The sequence below is a fragment of the Ailuropoda melanoleuca genome, chromosome 11, assembly GCF_002007445.2.
Source record: "Ailuropoda melanoleuca isolate Jingjing chromosome 11, ASM200744v2, whole genome shotgun sequence".
NCBI lineage: Eukaryota > Metazoa > Chordata > Mammalia > Carnivora > Ursidae > Ailuropoda > Ailuropoda melanoleuca.
This window is the reverse complement of record NC_048228.1, coordinates 23,111,449-23,125,358: the sequence shown is the minus strand read 5'-3', so window position 1 is coordinate 23,125,358 and position 13,910 is coordinate 23,111,449. Positions and strand designations below refer to the sequence as shown.

Sequence of the window (13,910 nt, the reverse complement as noted above, 5' to 3'; positions counted from 1 at the left end):
GACAACAATTTAAGGGACTGAATTCTCAGTAGTACTATATACATTTTGAACCAGGGCTAATGTCATAACAACAAAGGTTCAAATAAATTTCTCCTGTCTCTATCCATGATACTCCCCTACCCCTCTCAAAAGCAGGTGGAAGTTCCAGTCACCATCAGTTTCAACGGTTCAATATAGAGAAAGATAAATAATGTGGGCACCAATCATTAGGTGTCTAGTCGTTAGGCACCTGTGCTCAATTAAGCTTAGAAATACTTCAACTGTTCCACAGTGTTCTTATTTTATTCTCACAGCATCCCTATGAGGTGATCCATGATGTTATTTTTACTCTTTTACAGTGAGGAAATAGATACATGTATTTTTTGAGTGCTAACAAATCTGAATTTTGTAATAATAATACTGAAGTTAATTTATATTGTTTAGCATTTTCATCCAAGGGGCTTCACTATTGTATGACAGATGGCCCATTCTTGAGCAGGGATGATCATAGTTCTGATAGTCAGGGGCCCCTGGCTGCACAAACCTGTTCATCTTTTCCATACTACAAACTACTTAAGGACAGAAACACGTCTCTTCTTTACTTACACCTATAGCACTTAGTTCAGAATCACTCACTAGGTGGTTGGGTAGGTGTCTGAATGGGTAGATGGATCTTACTGGTTAATCAGTCCCTGGTTGGTTTTAGGAATCTAGTGATGGAAAGCAGCAAGGTAGCCAGTCTCTGCTATTGGACTTAATAGCAGAAGAAGACCTTGTAAAGCCTATAGAAAAAATATCTATCTATTGTAAATGTAGGGACCATGTAGTATGTCATTTTGCATGTCAAATTAATTATTTTTAATGAATAACATTGGGAAAGGTAATACAACTAGCTTTTTTTTTCCTTAAGATTTATTTATTTATTTTGAGAGAGAGAGAGAGCATGAATGAGAGGGGTAGAGCAGGAGGGAGAGAGAATCCCAAGCAGACTCCAAGCTGAGTGCAGAGCCCAATGTGGGGGTCTATCTTAGGACCCTGAGATCATGACCTGAGCTGAAACCAAGAGTCAGACATTTGAACAACTGTGCCACTCAGGTGTCCCAATACAACCAGATTTTTAAATTCTAATGTGATTTCTGATTAATAATAGCAAATCATCTAAAGTCTCTTACTTTTTAAATTATCACATTTATTTAATGTGACATTAGAGGATTTCACTATACAATTCTGATATTAAAATAACTTCTCTTAATTTCTTTTTTTTATTTATAAAACAATTATATGTAGTACGGATGGGCTGATTTATTTATTTATTTTTTTCTGGTTTTTTTTTTTAAATTTTTTTTATTATATTATGTTAGTCACCATACAGTACATCCCTGGTTTCCGATGTAAAGCTCGATGCTTCATTAGTTGTTCTCTTAATTTCTTATCTAATACTGTTCCTGACGAGCATACTTTGCCAGCTGTATAAAGAGTCCTTTTGATTTCTTAAGATAGTCTTGATTTTAGCCATTTCTTGAATAAACAGTGGAAGCCCAGAAAACATAAAGTATCTTGAAGCTAACCATTGTGATTTGACTCTGAATTCCCCATAGTGTCCACATTCTTCTAGCCAGATTCTTTTTGGCCAGAGGTAAACCACAGCTTCTAGGCCAGTTCCAGTCTATGGATTATTTTTGCACAGGCTGAATCTTTGAAAAAAATTTTAAGGGGTGTTCAGATAAAAAACAAATGTGACAAAGACTTTGTGTGACCTGCAAAGCCTAAAACATTTACTATCTGGTCCTTTATAGAAAAAGTTTGCCAACCTCTGTTTTAAGGGAAACCCTTGGACTACCACCATATTCTGTGAAGGTACAAATGCCCCACTTGTTTCTGTTTTTTCTAATGATCTTGAAATTTAGGTGTAATCTTTATTGTGGAAAAAAATATTGACAGACGAGATCGGGCACATTCAGGGTGGTATGGCCGTAGACAAAAAATATCGTCAAAATAACATATATAAGCAATATCTAATTTTGTGGAAGCTTTGATCAACTGATTTTAATCTTGAATGATTTGTATTCACTGACAAAAATTAGCCTATTCTTACTAAATTGGTAATGATCTTATAAGTCTACTAAAAATTTACTGAAGTGTCACTGGTAGATTGATAAGGAGTATTAAGATAAAACTAAAATGTCATCTTGCTTGTACGTTTCTGCAAAGAAAACTAATGTCTAATGTAAAACCAATTGCTTTTTAAAGTTAATGTAATCTCTACAACAGATGGTATGAAAAGAGAGAGGCTATCATATATCAACACTCATGTCTTTCTGGCTCCAAATCTATAATAAAAGCAGTGATCAATTATGATGCTATAAATGACAGTATATATCTTTGAAAATTACCTGCTCTCCATCAACTCCTGGGATTCCTGGAGATCCTGGCTCTCCCTGTTAAGATAAAAAGTGATGGCTTGCCTCCATTTATCATTGCTAAATAAAAGTCATGTTAGCTGGTGACAGCACAATTTGATTTTCAGCAAATGCATCATAACCCAAGAACAGTTCGTTACATCATACACATATCAAAACTAAGTGAAATAACATTTACTTAAAGATTATATATAACAATACTTATATGTAGCTAAGATCCAATGTTTTTATTTTTTGCCTCAAGTGAGATGTAGGCTAAAGGAAAAAATGGTGAAAGAAAACTGATAGAGATCATTTGGTGGCTGACCATATTCTAGAACAACAACCTACATGCCTTAGTTAATTTTTTCTCCTTAAAAAATCTATATGATTTCTCTTCATTTTCCAACTTGAGAAAAAAAAGCAAAAACACAACAGTTGACTTAAGAACAGAATGCAAAGCCCTATAAGTTTACAATATTTTAACTGATACCATCTGAACAATGGATACAATTTCATGATTGTGAATGTCCTATTTCCAGATAGAATCAATCAGATAATATCTTAATCCACACAAAATTACTTTTGGATTGACTCAGTTACCTAGACTATGCTGGAAATGAATTAAAGGTTACTATTTGTATGATTTATTAGAAACCTTGACAAAGCCAAAATCCATTGATTTTTTCTTAACTGAAGATGTACCATTAAAAACAAATGTAAACAATGTGCTAGATATTTATTCAAACAACAAATGCCCAGTCACTTTTCATTTGGAAAGGTACTGAACACACAAATTCTTTGAAAGGTAAGATACCATTTTAGGTCAATGCATCACGATTGTAGACCCCATTATATTGAAATTGGTAGAGATCCTTTCCCTGGTAAAAACTTTAAGAGCTATCAGCCGCAGCATGACATTTGAGCTTTCCAATGTTTAAAGAAAGCCTGACAAACAAATGCAAAAAAAAAAAAAAAAAGCTGCCCTTACTCCTGATTTCCCGCTCTTTGTGGTAACAGCAAAGTTTATTTTGCCACAAACAAGTCTGCTGAGGTTGGATGCACCTGGCCAAGACCTAGTTTCATTCAGTCTGAATATTGTCAGCACTCTGGGCCCTATAATGATTGTTTTGCTAAGCTTTTACTTTCAAAATGTGACCCATGAGTGTTTAAAAGAAAACATAACTCATGACTTATGAATGTATCTTTCACTCATCAAATGTAGTTTGTAAAGAGTTACTTGATGTGTAAGAAGTCAACTGATCCTGGTTTGATAAAGGAAAGAGAAACACGAATTGAATAGGTTCCCATTCAGTCTGAGGTTGTGAGTTCCCAGTGCAAATGGGTTCTATATTTGACTCAGGATGCATTTGCTGATTCTTGGTTGTCGGCACTTTTCACCTCAATTATCCCAACTTTCTCAAGGAGAGTTCATGGAAAGCATTAAAGACTATATCAGTCAGTCCAAGAGCTCAATTATGAGATCATTGTGTGTTGTGGGGGTGCGGCAGAATGATAGCCTAGTGGGCAGGCTGGCAGGGATGAGAGGTAAGGGAGTCTGACCAATCCCTTCCTACAGCCCACTTGTCATGACATTCATTTGGCCAGCTTCCTCCTATCTCAGTTTCAGCTCAAAGTCATCCTTGATTCCCAAGACTGAGAGCAGCCTTCCCATATGCACATGCCGAGCACGTACTCTTCATCAAAGTACTTACTCTATTTATTAATAATTGTGCCTTTACTTGCCTATCTCCTGTTCTAAACTGTAAGCTCCTTATTGAAACCCCTTACTATATCCAGGTATCTCTGTTAGATTTTAGTCCTTATCACAGAGTAGAGGCTCAAAAATTACTTACTGAATAACTGAATTAAAATGAAGAGCAATTGAAGTATAAAACAAGGAGGGGGTATAGGTTTTAACACTCCATAGACCCTTCACGGCTAGGTGGTTCTTTTTGTCTCTTAGGACAAGGGATGGGTACCCTTTGGACTCTGTAGATCCTTTGGACTTTAAAGAAGGGTAAAACCCTAGAAGCTTTTGAGGTATGTTTAGCACTGGGGCCGATTTTGGTTCTGGAGACTTAGTCAAGGGAGGAGAAGAACTTAGATCCTAGTCGACTCTACACAGATGAAGAAGGAGCTGCCGATTTCCTTCTTCGTTGTCTAATCCGGCTCACCAAGATATTAGAGAGTAGGGATCCAGGCTGACTTGCTTACCAGGAACAAAAAGCTGGAGGATTTTTGTGTTACATTTCTTAGGGACCAGAATGGGATAGAGAAATAGAAAGTTAAAAAATCCCAAATCTTACATTAATGTTTTACATGAGATCTGTTTGAAATTAGGCTCCATGTTCTAAATATATGGGTAAGGACCTCAGCAATATTTTACTCTATACTCCTTTTTTTATAACAGAAAAATTACTTTCTATGTGCTAGCTTTCTGTTTTTAAGTATCTTGAAAAAGGAGGGTACAAAAGCTGGTGTGTGTGTGTGTGTGTGTGTGTGTGTATGACAGACTTAACAAATACACTGCCTTAAAAGGCACCAACAAAAGATGGATTTCAAAACCACTTGAATCTCCTACAGAACTCCAATGATGAAAGTCATATTTCAACAAACATAGCTCGGTTCTGAAAAGCTACAGACACTGGCCATGTGTTAATTGCTCAAATGTGGTTAAACAACTAAGTTTTGAGGGAAAAAGTTAACACCACTAATAAATTTGAGATATAATCAAGTAATTCCAAGTTTCTGCCATCCATAGGTGGTATGCTTCATTAGGTAAGATTTACATGGCAGAATGTCTGAATCAATATAATAGGATTTGTTATAAAAAATAACTCAAAAATGATTCCTCAAATTGTCATCTGTGAATACATCATGCTCAAGCTTCTCTCGTTCTTTTTATTACAAATGAATTGAAGGGAAAAATCTTTTTTAGTGTTAGATTAAATTTTTCTTCAATCCTCCTCTATAGAAATATTTTCCTTTTTTCATACACTCCATTTAGTGGTTCTTTTACCTTTATGATTTCTGTAAAACTTGTTTTTCTCTTGTGTAATACTCTGTTTTTCTCAGGGTCCTCCCTCTAAATTTAATGCTATTCTCATTTCTCTCCCTTCTTTACTAATTTTCCTTTTTTCCCCAATCCCGCTTCCTTCAGCCCAGACTTCCATGTCTATTCTTAGCTCTCTTAAGCAATACTGCTGATCTCAGCTTTCCAGCAGTTTGTAAGAATGATTTTTCAAAGATACATCTATTTAAGGTGGGATTTTCTGTACCATACGTGGTAATGGAAACAAGTAAGATAAAGAATAACCTTTGGCCCTTGTAGTCCTTGAGGTCCAGGTGGTCCAGGGGGGCCCTAAATCAAGAAAAGACAAAGTTTTAAAAAGTAGTAAGTATATGTATTACAATTTATGCTGTAAATGAAAAGTACACTACTTCCCTTATTCCTGTCATAATCAAACAACCCCCAGTATTAATTTGCAATGAGGACGAATTTCACCAGCCATGGAATTACAAAAAATGACCTACTTTTATGCAAAAATATCAATACATTTAGGTAAAGTAACACTGAAGATGCTTTTGAGTTGATTCTATAAGATAAGGCAAAACTGCTGCTGTGTCCCACATTCATCTCCTTGGGAAGAGTTAGCTTACTAATATTACGCGTGTTTCTAGACACCTGGCCTCCCCCATGACACAAAGGATTCGATTTCCCAAATACTAAGCTAAAAAGCTATACCATTACAAGGCCAAAGACTTTGAGAAACTTAACAATAACTTTTTTTTGGTCTTTTTCACTAAGCAAACAAATGATTTAATTGGGGCAAATGTTGTAAAGGTTATTAATATAAGGAAGCATAAAACCAAATATCAGACAAAGACAAGTGCTACATTAGTACCATTATGACTGCATGCATCAACACCAAACATGAAGTCACAGACCACAGAAATCATGCAATAGGAGTTACCGTGACAGTTAAGGTGGTAATCCTCTGTTGGGAAAATGTATTGACAAAGACAGCGTTACCTATTTTGTATGCTAAAGTACAATAAACATTTCTGAAATAAACAATTTTTTGAACAATGTTCTGGCAAGCCTCATGTCTTATAAGGGACTGACAAGACACTGAAAACATATTATCCTATCTTTAAATGAATATAGTATAGTTATAAAGATTTTGGGGGGGGCGCCTGGGTGGCACAGCGGTTAAGCTTCTGCCTTCGGCTCAGGGCGTGATCCCGGCGTTATGGGATCGAGCCCCACATCAGGCTCCTCTGCTGTGAGCCTGCCTCTTCCTCTCCCACTCCCCCTGCTTGTGTTCCCTCTCTGGCTGGCTGTCTCTATCTCTGTCAAATAAATAAATAAAATCTTTAAAAAAAAAAAAAGATTTTGGGGGGAGCAGCTTGTGTTCCCTCTCTGGCTGGCTGTCTCTATCTCTGTCAAATAAATAAATAAAATCTTTAAAAAAAAAAAAGATTTTGGGGGGAGCAAGGGTAAGAATGCCATTCATCACCTGATAGATTGTTTCTTAAACTATTTTTAGATTTTTCCTTAAAAAAATCCATATGTAAAGAAAAAAGAAAATGTCAAAATTTTAATTCACCTGATTAAAAAATTTGTGTAGTAGAATGGTGTACCATAGAGCTTTGTTGGCATGACTGTGAACTGAGAAACTGTTACTCACAAGAGTTCCATTCTAGAGCGCTTAAAATAGAGAAAACGGAAATATTCAATTGTACGTGTAAGTAATATTTTTTTTTCTTTTTTAGACTTTGGCTTATTTGTTGCATCATAATTAGCTTTTTTGGGTGCTATGGATACAGATAGGAGTTGACATGGAATTCATCCAGTTTCTTAGTGTAAAGTACTAGAGTACGGTAACAAAATTTATTCTGTCAAAGTATGAATCTCCACCACATTTCATCCTTAATCCATGAATTATTTCTGCATTAATGTTTTCTAGTCTAAGTCTCACGCTAAAAGTTCTTTTTGTGTGTGTGTGTGAGAGAGAGGGAGAACACGCACAACCAGAGGGGTGGGGAGTAAGGAAGGGCAGAGGGAGAGAAAGAATTTCAAGCAGGTTCCACACCCAGCTTGGAGCCCCAGGTGGGTCTCGATCTCACCTCCCTGAGATCATGACCTGAGCTGAAATCAAGAGTTGGTCATTCCAGGTGCCTGGGTGGCTCAGCTGGTTAAGCATCTGTCTTTGACCTGAGCCGAAGACTCCCAGGGTCCTTGGATCAAACCCTGCATTGGGCTCTTTGCTTAGTGGAGAGCCTGCTTCCCTCTGCTGTTCCCTCTGCTTTTCTCTCTCATGCTCTCTCTCTGTCAAATAAATAAATAAAATTAAAAAAAAAAAAAGAGTTGGTCGTTCAACCAACTGAGCCACTCAGGCGCCACTTGTGCTAAAAGTTCTGTAGGGCCCATAACCACCTGATGTGGTCATAGAGGGATCACATTTTTCATCAGCAAGCCTGGTCACAGGAAAACATTCTCCAGTGGCATGTAAACTTGTGAATATTGGCTTAAGACCTCCCTTTTGTTTTCCACTCCTCCATTCCAATTTCTGATTCAGGTTGCTGCTCTTGTTTATTGTTGTTGTTGTAAAAAACAATCTTAGTATTGCTGATCTTGCTTCAAACACTTGGGTGTCTAGTGATGTGGCATCATCATTCCTTAGAAAACAATATATTTATGCATGCGTACAAATGGTTAAAGTTTGTATTCCATGATAAAATCAGTCATGGTCGCTACAGTTTCATGGAAAACACAGTAGGGGAAAAAAAAAATAGCACCAGTGCTTCTAAGACAAAAGGAAAAGTGGTCACAAACTGGGGGCAAATTTTAAAAAAAAATCAAGGCCCAGGTTTTTATACTATCATATTTTTGTAACATAAGGCACCACTTACTTTATTCTTAAGGGATTCACCTGGAGCAGGAGTCAGATTTACGGTTATGAGAAAGCTACTTCTTTGCTCCTATAAGTAGGTGAGTCATTTTAAAACAGGCCATTAGAATATTATAGAGTAGAAATAATTTCTTTATCACTGCCTTCCAATTATATATTATATTTTTAACTACAAAGCAGAATCATAAAACCTTAGAAAGGGAAGGGACTTTACAATTTGAACTCTCTGAGGTTTTCCAAATGTACCATATTTGAATTCATTTTCCACCTGGACACAAAACTAGTTTGTCTTTTTAAAATGTAGGGATAACAACATGTTTTATAATGAGTTGCCTAATAAAGGCATATTATTAATGGTAACTGAACTATGTAACAGATGGAGTTTATGTCATCTTGTTAAATAACTATATTTTGTGAGACCTAACAGTTACATAGGATGAGTTTCATCTAGCTAATAATAAAAGAACAAATGACAAACTAAGCTTAACTTCTCAACAACATAGTTTTTACCACCATCCTGAAGGGCCCATGTGCAGACATACAGACACATCCTCAAGATGTTGGCTCCCTCTGGATTTCTTCTAACTGGTTCCTCTAAGTTAAACCTGGGTGGACTCGGCAGTGTTCTCTCTTGAACTCCACAAATGATTGGAAAACCAGAATTTCTGGTAGTGATGGAGAAAGAGACGTTGTTCTCTATGAGGCACGATGTGAAATGGGAGGCATGAACCGGAGCAACTATAAACAGATTAAAGTCTCACCAGCTGTTTTATTCCATGAGATGTTTTTGTGAATCTCTTTAGAATAAAAGGTTATTTACTTTTGTTTATCATAAAGATGTGAGCTGAAAATTACCCATATTTACACTAGAAAATAGGTTTAAGTTAGATGGTATTGAACATTTTTAAAAACTTGAGTTAGGAAATAGAGAGGTTTTACTGCTAATTTTGGAAACTTAAATATCAAAATAAATGGCTTATGGCAGATATTTATGTAAAAAATAATTTTCAATAGAGGCAATGGTAAAATTTTGTATTTCTAAAGGTGATATTTTTATAATTGTAATATACACCTATTAACCTAATTATTTTAGATTTTTTTTGGCAGATTTATTTTTAGAGGAGGTGATAATAAAATGAAATCTGTGGGGCACCTGGGCGGGCTCAGGTTGTTGAGTGACTGACTCTTGATTTCGGCTCAGGTCGTGATCTCAGGGTTGTGAGATCGAACCCCATGTCAGGGCTCCACTCTCAGTGGGGAGTCTGCTTGAGTCTCTCTCCCTCTCCCTCTGCTCTTCCCCTGCTTGGGCTCACTCTCTCCCTCTCTGAAATAAATAAATAAAATTAAAAAAAAAAGAAATTGGCAAAATGGTGAATATCCATTGCTGGTTAAGAATAGAAGAAAAAATGTCTACTACCTCTTCTCAGGCTAATGGCTTAATTAATTTTATTAGGGGCCCTTGTTCCAGTAGAGTACTATATTAGGGGAAAATAGTTTTAAAAAAATAACTATAAGCTATTTACAAGCATAACACATAGTTGCCCTAACATCCCTATTAAAACAATAAATCTTTAGGTTGAGATACAGACACGAACTAGTTGCTATGATGGATATTGACTAGCTTACTGTCATACAGAACTCGAGCTAGAAGAAGAAACTGAGCGCACATACCATTTCATATCAAGACCTAGGTGCCAATTTTTTAAAAAGTACACTGCTTTTATGCATATCAGCCAAGAGGGTTCAGGAGCTCCTAAAAAGTGACCCTAAGCATAATACTATATTATATGGACTCTTAGAAAAAATCTATCCCCAAACATCTTTACTTTACAAATAAGATCAATGACATACAGATACACTAAGTGATTTCCCGGAAGTGACTCAGCTAGTTGATAGCAGAGGAGAGATCAAAACAGATTTTGGGTTTTAGGCTGAGAGTAGCTTGCTTCATGCTTGGCTCTGTTCATGCAAAGGATACTTTAAAAGACACAATTTTTCCAGAAATGGCCATAGCCTATAATATCAGAGCATTTCTTGGAAGCTAAGAGAATGTATGCCTTTAAAAAGTGGTAGTAGGAGTTACAGTGTCTCTGAAAAAAGTTGAAGGGAAATTTATAACATTGCTAATAAATGAAGTTAAAAAATATGTCCCTATATTTTATAAGTAAAAGCTTTGAAAGTATGGTAGGTATATCAAAACTCCTTATTCTCTTTCCCTCTACGCGCAGTTATCAATTTGTGGGAAAAAAGGAACAATTTAGAAATCTGGTTCTAGAACTTGACAACAGCCTAGAGGCTACTGCTTATGTCTAAACTACTTGCATCGAGGAGCATTATTTCAAGCTGTTGACCGAGCATACTAACCAAGCAACGTACCTCCAAGCAGTAAGCATGCTTCTTTTTGAATTTTACCAGAAGAAAAAGAATGAAATGAAAAGAAAAATAGGCTGAGGGGCGCCTGGGTGGCTCAGGTGGTTGAGCATCCGACTCTTCATTTTGGCTCAGGTCATGATGTCAGGGTGGTGAGATGGAGCCCTGTGTCAGGCTCTGCGCTCGGCATGGACTCTGCTTGTCCTTCTCCTTCTGCTCCCCGTCCTCCCCGCCCTCCCCGCCCTTGTGCTCTCTATCTCTCTCTCAAATAAATAAATAAAATCTTTCTTTTTTTAAAGATTTTATTTATTCATTTCATAGAGATAGAGACAGCCAGCGAGAGAGGGAACACAAGCAACAGGAGTGGGAGAGGAAGAAGCAGGCTCCTAGCGGAGGAGCCTGATGTGGGGCTCAATCCCAGAATGCTGGGATCACGCCCTGAGCCAAAGGCAGATGCTTAATGACTGAGCCACCCAGGCGCCCCAATAAATAAAATCTTTNGGGATCACGCCCTGAGCCAAAGGCAGATGCTTAACGACTGAGCCACCCAGGCGCCCCAATAAATAAAATCTTTAAAAAAAAAAAAAGAAAAGAAAAATAGGCTGAGCTGAAGGCAGATTCTGCAGAAACTATTTAATAGATGCTTTACTAGTTAAAAATGGTAGTTGTAGCAGAGGACCCATAGAAATGTAGATCTCCCATATTAGATACTGGGGGTGAAATCATAAAGATGGGGGAAATAATTCAACCAAGTACAAAATGGCGAATATTTAATACTAATTTGGCTTTCAAGGAAAGAAATGGATTGTACATACATGCTAAGTGTACTCACTCATCAATCAGTAACTATTTGTTCAATATTTACATGCCCAGACCTGTGCCAGGTATATTGGGGCATATAAAATAAGCATGAGACATATTTCTGTCACCAAGAAACTTACAATCTGGTAAGAGGCAGGACTAAAATAAATTCTGTGATTTGAGAACAATTAAAGGTTAAGCTACTGGGCCCTGACTGCTAATGTTTGAAAGGATTGAAAGGAAGAATCATCTGGGAGGCAGCAGCATGTTGTTGGATGGGACTTAGATGGAGGAGAGAAAGGGAAGAATGGGATAAACCAGGCAAAAGAGGGTGACTTTTATGGATATGGTAAATATGACCACTTTTGGGGAAAATGTGTGTTGCAGAGAAATAGAAAATTCTATACAGGAAAGGCAGGATTATAGAGCTTTGACAGTCAGATGAAGAAGGTCAGGCTTGATAAAGGAGGTAAGCGGTCACTGAGGTTTCTGAACAGATCAGAGCCATTGAAAAAGTGATAGTTTAGGAAAATTAGTCTTAGAGTGATATGCAGGATGGGTTAGAAAGGGCAGGAAAGCACTAGGGCTAGAAGAATCGGTCAAGGGCCTGTTGCAGGGTTAGCCCTGAAACAAGTAGGATGTGGACCAAGTTGGGAATTTAGACCACGAGACAACCGTAGGAGACACTTCGAGAAAGGAAATAGTAGCATGTGGTGAGATGTAAAGAATGAAGGACTAAGAATGGTTGCAAACGACTCTAAAGTTTCTATCCCAAGAAAGTCAAAGAATTATAGTATCGCTAACAGACAATGATTAGTTAAAAAAGGGAATCATTTGATTGGTGGGAAAAGTGACCAATATAATTGTGTGTGTTGGTAGGAATTGATAAGGCAATGGTGCATCCCTAGTGGAAATATTCTTAGACAGCTGGAGGTACTCGCAGCTCGGACCTAGAGGTGCAAGATTTGGAAGCCACAACACAGAAGAACACGGAATGACTGAACCAAGAAAAGATCAGAGACTTGAGGATACCAAAAATTAGGGGATGACAGAGAAACCAGAAATACTAACATAGAATGGATCTATCAAAGAAGAAATCTAGAAGAAATGAGAGTAGAGGATTAGAAAAACCAGACAGAAAAAATTTCAAAAGGAAGGTGGTTTAGTAGAAATGTCACAGAAAATCAAGCGTGAGGAGTACAATGGGCTTGACCTAGAGGTCACTGATGGCCTTTATAAGAGAAGTTTCAACACAATGTTGATATAGGCTAGAATGGAGGAATCCAAGCATGAAAAGGATGAATAGGAAGCAAAGGTGATGGAGACAAGCCACATGGTCTATGGATTTTTACTCTGTAGGTATTTCTCTATGGTAATACATTATATTATGAATGGTAACAGTAATAAGAAATACCTTTAGAGGACTTGGTATGTGCCAGGTACTTCTCTAAGTGTATAATATGTATTTAGCTATTTATTTCTTATAACAACTCTTGCCACAGGTACTATTACTATCCTCATTTTACAGATGAGGACGCTAAAGCACAGAGAAGTTAAATAACTTGCCCTCAGTCATGCACTTAGTAAGCAAGATATTTGCACCCAGGCAGCTCTGACTGTAGAGCCATGAGCTCTTAATTGCTTTGCTAGACTTGCTTTTGGAGGAAGGAGACAAAGACTGGAAAAATGAGCACAAGGTTTAAATCAAATAACACTAATGCATATCTGAAGGCAGAAGGGAAAGAAAAGGAAAGATTGAAAAATGCTAAGAAATAAAGAGGATACACTGGGGGTATGGAGAAGGGGATGGGCACAGGAGGAAGATGTACTCTGAGCAGTGAAGCCCTCAGGGATCCTGGGGTGGGGGGTGTGGAAGCTGATATTTACACATATTACATGGGTGTTCATTAGTGTCACTGTGTCAGGGGAGGGGGCAGTCTCTTGCCTGCAAGGCTTCGTGGAGGTTGCCATTGTAGTCTATGATCTCAGTGGCTCCCTGATCTCCCTTTTGACCAGGTGGACCCTGTGAAGAAAGCCAACAGAGGGAAAATCATGGAAGTTAAGCTAGGCTGTACAACTGACTGTGGCAAAAACAAAGTAGCAACATGTAGCTCTCTGTGACCATCCATTCCGCTGTATGGCTCAACGGCACTTCAGAGTAATTATGTTCAAATTTTGTCCTTATTGCAAAGGAGACAAACGCTTTTAACTTCCTATGGATGGTAGATTAAAGACACAAAATCTGATTTTCAAAAAAAAAAGAGATGATTCAATCTCTGAAACTGTGTTCTGAAAACTAAAAAATGTAGGCTAATCTGGTTATGCTTGAGACAATATTTATCAAAGCAATCTTTAATAATCTCTATTCTACATCTCATCGATTGTTTCCTTATTCTTTAAGAAGATAGAATACTGTTCTGTAGGAAATGTTTGGCTTTCTCAA

At 37.4% G+C, this 13,910-nt stretch overlaps 1 protein-coding gene across 4 annotated transcripts in view; it reads right to left on the bottom strand.

Annotated features, from left to right (window-relative positions):
• COL25A1 (collagen type XXV alpha 1 chain) overlaps positions 1–13,910 on the bottom strand; it is a 450,135-nt gene that overhangs the window by 33,287 nt on the left and 402,938 nt on the right. For all 4 annotated transcript variants that reach the window (XM_034671874.1, XM_034671873.1, XM_034671875.1 and 1 more), the window contains exons 23-26: positions 13,413–13,490; positions 6,356–6,379; positions 5,698–5,742; positions 2,373–2,417 (exon numbers count right to left, since the gene is read on the bottom strand). In XM_034671874.1, coding sequence (XP_034527765.1) covers positions 2,373–2,417; positions 5,698–5,742; positions 6,356–6,379; positions 13,413–13,490 — 192 coding nt within the window. The remainder of the gene's footprint in view (positions 1–2,372; positions 2,418–5,697; positions 5,743–6,355; positions 6,380–13,412; positions 13,491–13,910) is intronic.